Here is an 11239-nt window from a genome sequence, read left to right on the forward strand (position 1 = left end):
CTTTTTTCTGTTGGGAACCGACTTCATTTGAATTTTTTTACTCTGTGCTCAGGACTAACCTAGAGTGAAAGCTAGGGAGAAGGGGAAGGGTTGGAGAGTTTGATTTGCCTGTGTCTCAGAGGGACAGGCATTTTTACTCTGAGGATTTGTAAATGCTTGGAAACTTGAATGCAACTGTGAAGTCTATAATACATACACGGAATGAAAGTTGCAGGCATGAACATTGCAGGCAACCGTAATCACTGTCTGAAAATGTTCTGTGGTTTTACAAGATATCCCAATGAATCAAAAGTATATAAATCAAATTTTTAATGCTTGTGTTTACGAGTCAGAGAGATGTGGTTTTCAACTCTGCCAGAGGTTACTGGAGCACTGCATGCATGTCTTCTGTACGGGCTCCAAACTGGCCTGCGAATGTGTACTTTCAAGTACTTGGAGCTGCCTTTCTTCCATACAGTCTTATTAAGCAAAATAAATCCCTTATACTCCCTTAGATTGAAAATAAAGCCTTATATCTTGTGACTGTTCTATAATTTATGAGAGAAAATAGACTGTGCTTTTTGCGGTCTATGGTCAACACAGCCAGCTCGTTTCTAACCATTATTAATGCTCCCTGTTAACTGAGCTACATGACAAGCAAGCTAACAAACAAAAATAATCACTATCACTTGTTGTCAATTTTTATACACATTAAAAGACCTGGAATGAAACTTGTCCTCATCATAGCTAGATTACATTTATTGCAGCAGCACATCAAAATACTAATTGATCACATTCAATGGCGTATCATTATCCATTTCAGCTCTCTCCCTTTCTTCACCTGCAATGATGACTGCTACAGTTGAAACTTCTCTACATCTCCCTTCACAAACAGAGCTTGTGTGGGTGGAAACCAAGTTTTAGAATGTAGAGGGGATGGAAAGCCAAGTATTTTTGGTTTCCTCACTAATGGGCGTTAAAACGGGAAAACAGAGATCTTTCCTGATAATTTATATTGGCAAATATTTTTTATTCATCATAACATTTTATTTTGGCGGTTGTACTGGCCAGTTACGGTATGATTCTTGAAGCGGTTACCACGTCTGAGTCCCCCCGGTGATTATGCCCTTGCTGGAAGTACATTGCTTCATAGTATGGGCTGTATCAGGTTTCTTTTAATTATAGCAAGCAAACTCTTATACAGTGTTTCCATATTTCAGATATCAATGAAACAGACCCACCATGTTCTGTTTTGTGGAGATTTATTGTAAAATGCTTCATTGGTGAATTATACAGTGAATATGGATTTAGCTGCTAACATGTCTGTAGGAGGGAAAAACGTTTATGTAGCTTAATTTGTTTTGGTGAGATTCTGAGAAAAAAAATTGTTTTGGTTCTCGTTTTCTGTGTTTGTGAGACTCAGAATATCAAGCTGTGCAGAGAGGTGGCACGTGCATAGCAGCAGGAAAAACGCACAATGGCCCGTCGATGTGTTGTTTTGGTTCCAGTTTTTGGAGGGAAACCTTGGGGATCTCTTACTGTCCCAGGAAGGGCCTACAATATTCTCACAGGGCATTTTCCCTGTCTACATTCTTTGTGCGGGATGTTTTCCTCCTTACCTCTCTATGCTAAGTGAGAATTTGAAGAATACTTTCTTTGTTCCCTCTTATTTTCTCCCTTTTTTATATGTTTGAGGGTTAGGGTGGGTGGATGCTAAACTATGTGTTGAACAGGAAGCCTGAGTGTGACTGTTGTGAGGAGGGATTAGGTGAATTTATGATGGCCCCAGCTGTAGATATACAACGCATACACTCACACGCGAACACCTTGAGTCACCTGTTTGTTTTGTTGATAAGAGATTTGAAAAGGATGATGTTTCAGTGCTGTTACCAGAAAGGCACAAAAGCCTCACTGGGGATGATTGCTTATTGTTTTTGTCGCACATTGTGATTTTTAAGGTTTTGATTAATATGCAGTTGACATCACAGCATTACCAAGACAGTCAGCAGCTCCACCTAGGACATTTCTCATTCTCGCATTGTTAGTTCTCTTGGAAAAATAAGATGATTAATATGGTTGATTCATAGAAACCAAGTGCAAAGAATCAGAGGAAAGAATTGGGGATTGAGTGCTTGATATATCTCTAATATACTTATAATTGTAACCTGTTAGAGACAAAGACACCAAAGTCCTGTATAGGCTTCATAAAATAATAATATAGGCTACATGTATAGTTAAATCACAGTCTTTAGTATAACAGATATGGCTTGCTTTTCCTTTCATATTTTTCTTGTCAATGTAGCTATAAAATTTTGCAGACAACTTTTCATTGGGTTTAATTTTCATTTTGACCTATTTTAAGCTATGTTTATGGACCATGTAGACTGCCACTTGTTTAGTGTTTTTATGGGTATTTTATGTATTTATATATGATGCTATGGTATGTTAAATTATATTTTATTCACTGCTAAGATACAAAAATGGGGTCCAGGTCTGACAGCACTTTTCTGGCTAGGATTTCAGAATTTGGGTGAGAAAAGAACCTGGTCAACTGTGGTCAGTACATAGTTATAGGGTTTTTGCAGTAGGGCTCCTTGTATCTGTTGTATTTAACAAAAATGAATTGAAATTTTGAAAGAATTTTTTTGTTTTAATTTTTATTTACCATTTCTGTGCAGTTGCTGTAAGGGTCTTATGCTGTTATGGGCTTTTGCACCCAAGAACTTCTTGAACTCTATTGCTGTTGTAATTGGACTGGTTATCTTTAATTGACTTATTTAGAAATGCACAAGTGCTGTTCAGTGCTCTCTTGTTTTGTCTGTTTTTAGCTGAATGTTTGTGAACATTTACACCTGCCAGAATTATACTGTCCATAGCTGTGATCTACTTCCAGTATGGGCAGTCAATTCATTTTGATAATTTCTCAATGAAGCTTTGTTGTGTAAGAAAAGTAAGTATTATTTGGTCTTGGACTTACAAGTGCACCATTAATATAGTATTGTATGTGACATGGCAAATACTTAAATAAATATTTAAATAAAGCCACCCTCTACCCCCCCCCCCCCCCCCCACCTGAACTGCCCCTTCTATTTTTCCAAGGGAATTGTAGTCAGGGTACAAGTGAAAAAGGCTGGGTAGACAAATATCATTAGTGGAGGATGTGTGTGTATATACATTCGGCATATTGTGAGTCTCAAGTTGTTTATTTTGATTGTGCTCAAACGTCTCCTTCATAAAAAAAATGACAAATTGCTTTTTTCCCTCTGAACTCAATAGGCCATGTCTCCACCATTTATCCCAATTTAAACCCCCTAGTGTGTAACTCCCTGTCCTGGCGTTTATGTAACGCACTCCACAAATGTTTTCCTGCTTGGGGAAATTGGTTTTTATTGTTGGCAACGTTAGCGTTGCGTGGCCCGAGATGCCCCCTGACGCACACACCCACATTTCTCTCTGTGACAGCTTAAGAAAAGATTTGGATTCGGCTCAAGAAATCAAACAATCGCTATGCTTTAGGCCACACGAGCCCATTTCGTTTCCTGGAAAAGGCTTGGTGTGATACGTACATTGGATGATTGTCTCATAGCGTACACCAGTGTTACTCAAGGCTTATGGCCACATATGGGCAATATGGGCCACATGTACCCAGCCAACCAGAATGTGTCACATTGGCCTCAATGGAGAAAATAAATCTGCACACACTTTTTCCCACACTGTAGAAACACAGTAATGTTGAAATTCTCTAAATCCTGTTCACTGACATTTGAGTAATCATTATACATGTTTTATATATCCATGTAGTAGGTATTTATTGTACAGTTAAATGAAAACTTACTTTTGGATTTAACTGTTTAGGGTGTAACAGTACACATATTTATAACAAACCAAACAATCGCAATCTTGCTTTAATTCACTTGCAGAACTTGCTTTTTGTGCGGAACTTAATTTCAAAACTCTGAGTTCCCCCTAGGGACTTAGTGTTAATGTGCCTTATTTTGTTCAGCAGGAAATTATGGATATTTAGCCACTGTTTACATTTTCATAATAAATAAAAAGATTTTATATTTTGTATTTCGTATTTTTTTGCTGTTCCAAAAACGTACCTGAACATGAAATCAAAACTGAACCAACTAAGATGTTTGTGTACCGCTACACCCCTAATGTGTGTGTATATGAGCATTATTTTCCATATACTGCCATTTGGGCTGCAGGTTGAGTTGGATCTCCTTCCCTGTTCTGTTTATCAGTGCTAGACCGCTTGTACTGTCTTGGACTTGGTTGTATTATTGTGGTAGGCCATACCACAAAGTTCCTCTGGAAAGATTTTTTTTTGTAAGGAAATATTCTTAGAAACATCTGATTCTGTCTGGGCTTGAAAAGGGGGATTACGGGTGTCTGAACAATTAACTTAATGTAGCATAACATGACATATGTGCAGCATGGTTATATAGTATATATTTCAAATACATTGACCTTGCCCTCCCTCTCCCTCTCTTTGCATCACAGAATTCCATCAGACACAACCTGTCCCTGCACAGCCGGTTTGTCCGGGTGCAGAACGAGGGCACGGGGAAGAGCTCATGGTGGATGCTCAACCCAGAGGGAGGCAAGAGCGGGAAGTCCCCCCGCCGTCGGGCCGCCTCCATGGACAACAACAGCAAGTTTCCTAAAAGCCGAGGGCGGGCCGCCAAGAAAAAGGTACAACCGGCACACCACCCCCTCTGTTCAAATACCAATATATTGCTCAAAGTAACTGGTTTAAGTGAGTCACTGATCTGAACCAAATGCGTTTTGCTGTGGAGAATCAAGTCTTTTAATTGGTTCTTAGAAGTCAATTTCATCTCATTGTAACTCCACCTATTATGGGGTTTGTGAAACCTTGCTCATTGGTTTAATGAAGCGCTACCCCTTCTGCCCTCGCAGGTGTCTCTTCAGGGTGGGGTGGACGGCGGAGCAGACAGCCCTGGCTCCCAGTATTCCAAGTGGCCTGGCAGCCCCAACTCCCACAGCAACGACGACTTTGATGCCTGGACCAGTTTCCGGCCACGAACCAGCTCAAACGCCAGCACCCTGAGCGGCCGTCTCTCGCCCTTCATGCCCGAGCAGGATGACCTGGTGGACCCTGATGTGCACCTGGTCTACCCTGGTGGGTCGGGAGGCAAAATGGCCGCCACCTTGCCAAGCCTCTCAGAGGCTGCCGGATCGATGGGCCGTCACGGCTCAGAGAATGCCATGGAGAGCCTTCTCGATAACCTCAACCTCCTCTCACCCAACAATGCCCAGGTTGGGGCAGGGGGTGGGGGTGGAGCCAGCAATGGCTCCGCCCAGTCCTCCCCATCCTCTATGATGCAGGCCAGCCCGGGGTACCCACCCTACAGATCTCCAAATATGGTCTCCCAACAGCCCCCGCAACAGGACTACCGAAAGTGTCTGTACGGGCAGGCAGGGGTGAACGCCATGTCTCCCATGCCCATGCAGGCCCTGCCTGAGAGCAAGTCCGGGTTCAGCTCCTACCTGGGCCAGTACAGCTGCCCCGCAGGGCTCCTCAAGGAGCTCCTTATAGACGGCGACCCCAGTGCCGAACTCATGCCATCGGTGGAGACGGTCGCTCCCCAGTCCAGCGGGGGCCGCATGATTCCCACCTACAGCGGCCAGCAGGCCCAGCTGGGACACGGGGGCAAGATGATGAGCCAGCACCCCCACCAGCATCCTCACATGCTCCAAGGCCAAGCCCCGCCCACCACCACCACCGTGAACGGCCACACGCTCCTCTCCTTGGGGGGCATGACCCGTGCTGGAGTGCCCGCACGCCTGGCCTCCGCCACCAAGTCCCACCTGCACCTCCCCCCCCACGCCCACCAGCCCCACCTGGCCGCCCCTCCCGGATACCGCGCCCTCCACAGCAACGGATACTGTCGTCCCCCTGGCCCGCCCCAGCAGCCTCACCCCCATCACCACTCCCACCTGCTGCACCCTGACCGGCTGCCTAGCGACCTGGATGACATGTCCATCGAGCGCTTCGAGTGTGACGTGGAGTCCGTCCTGCACGACGCGCTCATGGATGGAGACTCCCTGGACTTCAACTTCGACCCCTCTGTCGCCCCCCAGGGGTTCCCCCATGGTGTCAAGACCACCACACACAGCTGGGTCTCGGGGTAGGGGCCCCGTGACAGATGTGGACGTGCAAGCATGCGGCAGGCAAGGAAAGCCCCTCCCTGTGTGGGGGTCTTACTTCCACACTTCCACACCCATTCATTCACTCCAATTTCCTCACCACAATGCTTTATACCTACATTTATTGTTGTAGCAATGTCACCAAATATAGCTTAATTTGTAAATGGTACCTTTATCACCTTTATAAATTTCTGTTGCCCTTGGGAAAAATACAATTCCTACCAAGCCCTTCACCAACATCGCATTGAGATCATAGACACGACCATAATGACTTTAGGAGATTGAGGCAAGGGGAACAAGGAAATGGCTGTGTCCACTGTCTTTAACAGTGAAGTTTAAAAGAGGCTCAGGTAGCTTGTTTTTGGCCCAAACTAGAAGAATGGGAAAATTCATATTTTTATTACAGGGATAGATTTCTTAAATGTTGACTATCTGACTTATTATAGTTATAGTTTTATAGTTATATTGCATTAGCTTGAATTCATGTGACCTGAAAGTGGAAGTTGTCAGTTAGTTAAACTGCACAGCCATAGTGATTTGCCTATGGTTACAAGGAAATGTGAAATTACTGCTCTGAATGCATACCAAGGGAAATGGGGACAGTTGGTTAATCACAGAAAATATACTGCGTGGCATACTTTTGGTGACCTATAGATAAATTCATGTACGATAGTTCTTTTAAGTAGTCTTTGTCTACAGCATGTGTACTTTGTCGAAAGCACTTGACAAAACATTTCTTTATTAAAACTATTTAGAAATACCTGTCTTGGCTGGTGTTTTGGGCACAAGTCAGTGTGATTGTTTTTAAAACTCCATGGTAAACTCACGGTGAAATTCAAATAGAAATGTTAATCTTGTTACACAATACAGGCTTTAAGGCTGTATTTGTGACACTCTTTATTGAAAACAACTTGTACAGATGTTGACATTTTCTCTTGTTTTTTACAGGTTATATCTATAAAAGAAAACACCTCACACTCAGCTGGACTTTCATCAGGAAAATGGAAAAAAGCAATCCAAAGAAACCATTCTCCTCCTCTACCTTGAGTCATGATTTTTTTTTAAACAGAAGGATCTTGTCAGATTTGGCAGCGTGTGGACTTTTCCTGTCCCGGATATGTTGCGCATTGTGTTCAGGTTATGTGCTGCTTTATATATTTTTTCAAACATCTACTGCCTTTGGAACTCTCATTGTGAACAAGTGCCAAACACTTTGCGTGACCATCATAGTTTGAGTTTATTTACGTTGCCTTTTGGATATCAGTAATACATGCTCTTTCTACAAAAAGTGCCTACATAACCTTTGGTTTGCAACTGCAGGAGCATCGGACATGGGCATTGCACACACAAACACATGCACACGTGTGCTCCAAACAAGTTTGAAGGAAACCCGCTGTTCCATTTTTTTTTTCGTGTGTGTGTTTTGTTTAAGCCCTTTAAGTCAACACGAGTGATGTCCTTCAGCAGTGATTCAGATATGTCATAATGTACCAGCACAGTACAAATAAAATTCCGTTCTGTGTGAAAATAATCCGTTCTGCCGGGAAAGTAAACTAGCACGTATGTTTAGGCTATGGTGGCACGTACAGTAAATACTACAGTGTGGACAGGATCAGTCAAAGCAGGATGTGGAAGATATGAATGAGTCTGTAGTGACTCTCGGGACATTTATCTGTTCATCACCACACATTTTTGGTGTTTATTTTTTAAAATTCTCACTGTATTTTTAGGTATACTGCATTGAGTAGTATGTTGTTCTTGTACGGCAAGTTTACAGAACTGTGACAAAAAAAGAATCAGGACAAGCAATTTGGGTTTTATTTGGAAAACAGAAAAAAGTATTGAAAAATGAAAGTTCCATTTCGAGTTGGATTTTTCTCCTATTGAAGGTGCTTTTTAACGAGGCTGTTAGCAAGCTTGATATTTGCTTGATATTACTGTGCTTGTACATGGATGAAACATGTTTTAAACATAGACATACATATATGTTTTTCTGTGTTTAATGCATATACTATATATGTGCATATATGTGTTTCAGATGCAGATTATATACAGTGCATTTTTAAAAATGTATTTTTCTTTCTCCTGGTTTTCCAGCCCTGTATTCTTTAGAGTTGTTGTTTTCCGCATTGAAAGCAGCGTTTGCTCTGAATATCAGAGATTGGGTCTCTGGTATGTGGGGGAATTGTTGAAACCCGTTGGCTGTCTTGGACCTCCACAGCAGCAGTTCTCTTCCTTAGTGCTGGAGTGTCCCTCCATTTGCTGGTTTAAATTCCATGCTATAATTCCTTAATTATAAATCCAAATCATTGTTTTGAATTAGACGCTTTTAATGTCTAACGAGGGATGGGTTGCCCTATTAATGTCAAAGTAAATGGTAGTGAGGCAAACCTGCTTTGTGTTAAATGTTTTTCAGCAGAAAATTGTGGAACTTACATGTTTTCAACCTTACTTGATCAAGAGAGTGGATGGAAACCATCGTATACAAGTTACTCCAAGATTAGGTCTGGCGTGCGTTCAACAAGGCAAACATTTGCGTCAAACTACATTCCCTTTTAACAGTAACTGTTGGACTATTATAAATTCCACATTCTATTTTGTTCACCATTGACATTGATTTAATTAAGCTGGACACAAGCACTTGGAGGAGAATTGTAGGTTGTTTTTAAAAGTTAGGGAAAAATATTACATTTAGTAAAAGAAATCATTACAGCTAAATTAATGTTGACATATTTGCTCATTTGGGATCTTCCCTGTCACCCATTTTGCTTTGCTATTTGCTTTTCAGACTGTTAGCTAATGTTTGTGGGGAATATAAAAATGTTTTTGTACGTTTGTGAACGTTGAATAGCATTAGCTAACATTCACCTTGTTGAACACACGTTTGGATAACAGCCGTTACTTATCCATACCAGTCCTGTTTGATGAATCGTTAGTCTGCGATTTCCAAAATTTTTGCCGTGCCAATGTAGACAATCATTGAGAAAAGGAAAAGGGATGCCTTTCAGATCTGATTAAGCTCAGATGGCAGCCCCTCTCAGCTCCCTTATTTTTCCCCCTCTTTGTCTGCTTGTACCTCTCCCTTCCTTCCTCCTTCCCATGCTCTGTCACCCCTTCTTCCTCCCCTTTTCCCTCTCTCCACTGTCTCTTTCTCTGTGGCCATCATGGTGCTCTGTGCATTAGGTGTTCTCGGTAGAGGTGGGGTAATGTGAGGATTCATGCAGAAAATGGATGCCAAATTCAGTCAGTGTGCTTAGTTTGGCTATTTTTTAATGTTGATTATTGGACAGTGTTACCAAATTTACGAGGTGCATTTACATTGCATGTAAACAGTTTTTTTTCCTGCATTCTTTAAAAAGAACTCAGACTCAGCATATGTTGACTGGAATTTATATGTATGCTCAGTACATACAGATTAATGCATGGATGTCCTGTGCCATATGCCGATGTGTGTGTATACATATACACACACACACACACACACACACGTATTACATATATGACTACACAGACATCTAACCACCATTACCATAAACTCTTTGATGGGATTAATTTAAGTCTGTAACATTTTTTATATGAAGTAAAGGTTTACAGTTTACATAAATATTATTGACATTATTCATGAAAGCATACAGATCTTACAGTTATGCCATTTAATAATGTCCCTTTTTATAGCTGGGGAATGACACATTTTTTTATATTTGCGCTGTTGTACAGTACCATATGTTGTATGTTAATGTTGTGAGGAAATTTATGGATTTTCAATTTAATTTCTTTGTTGGTTCCAAAGTGCACAGTGTTCATTTATTTCTAAATTTGTCATCTTAAACATTATGGGTCCTTTGCAAAGTCATATATATATACACACTGTATATTAATTGGTAAGTGTTGGAGTGTTTTTTTGTGAATTGTGAATCTCACCTATGCATTCTCATACCATTATGTTTTGTTTTTATTGATGATGAAAAGTCTTGTAATATAGAGGTGTTGAGTTGTTCGATGTCCCAGATGTATTTGTTTAAAATAGTTGTATAAGTTAAAAATGAAGTATATAGATATTAGGTGATGCAATGATTTAATGCTCTGCTTTTTTGGTAAACCAACACTGTTATTCTTGTATTTAGCTGCAGTTTAAAAAAACATTTTAAACAGTAAAAAAGAGAATATGATGCTTAAAGTCATAAACAATAAAACAAAAGATGCGGTGGACAGTTTTAAGTAGACATTGAATCAATGGACCAATTTTTAGACTCCTGAAAATTATAAAATTGCACTTCTTAATCTTTAAAGATTTTATAACCAAGTCTTGTGAATGGAGTATGAGAGTAATATGTTGGTTATTCTATTAAAAAGCTGTTACATGTACAGTAAATAATTAGATTTTTATCATGTGATTTACAGTCAAGAAGAGAACGCAATTACAGTGATGTTGATTGGTGAGTGATTGAATTATAAAAGAAACTAATTAAAATCTTACAATGAATAATATAGATCTATATATTCACCAGCTGGTTTGTGTTGTTATTGAAATGGGCCAGAAATGAAGCCTGCTGGAGAGCACTAACAGACTTATGAATGATCACTGCTTAACAGCGTGACCCAGAGAAAACCTTACAGTTATACGTTAATGCTCTCTTAAACTGCTCACTGAGGTTCAAGTGCCTAACATTACAGTATGATGTAATACAAAAATAAACAGCTCAGAAAGGAAAATGTGTGCAACAACAATCTTTAGCATTTGCTGTAATGAAGCCATAATTGTACATAAATTATGTTACCTAAGAAATAAGTCGTCCCTGTCTCTTTCCTTGTTTTAAGATCTGGCCTCTCTCCTGTTTGATGTGCAATGTGGGGTGCAATATGTCATTTCTTTCTCTCACACTTTCCTAATGTGGCCCTTTTCCTGGCTTTCAGCTGTTTTGAGTAATATGCCCACTGCACATTTGTAGTTGAGCTGCAGCCTTTGACTGAAGAGAACAGCCTGTCAGTGTCACTTGTCACTCAGTGTCACTGAGTTCTACCAACCAATCAGATTCAATGAGGGCTGGGACCATCCCAAGCAAAGAGAAATCAGAAGCATGAGCCA

The 11239-nt window shown here is 40.7% G+C and overlaps 1 protein-coding gene across 1 annotated transcript in view; it reads left to right on the forward strand.

The window, feature by feature from the left end:
• The window catches only part of LOC118236145 (forkhead box protein O1-A-like), a 46510-nt gene extending 35571 nt beyond the window's left edge, over positions 1-10939 (forward strand). The window contains exons 2-4 of the mRNA XM_035434255.1: positions 4486-4677; positions 4903-6177; positions 7102-10939. Coding sequence (XP_035290146.1) covers positions 4486-4677; positions 4903-6138 — 1428 coding nt within the window. The 3' untranslated portion in view covers positions 6139-6177; positions 7102-10939. The remainder of the gene's footprint in view (positions 1-4485; positions 4678-4902; positions 6178-7101) is intronic.
• The last annotated feature ends 300 nt before the right edge of the window (positions 10940-11239 follow it).

Source organism: Anguilla anguilla, chromosome 9 (genome assembly GCF_013347855.1).
Source record: "Anguilla anguilla isolate fAngAng1 chromosome 9, fAngAng1.pri, whole genome shotgun sequence".
In the NCBI taxonomy this organism is placed as follows: Eukaryota; Metazoa; Chordata; class Actinopteri; order Anguilliformes; family Anguillidae; genus Anguilla; species Anguilla anguilla.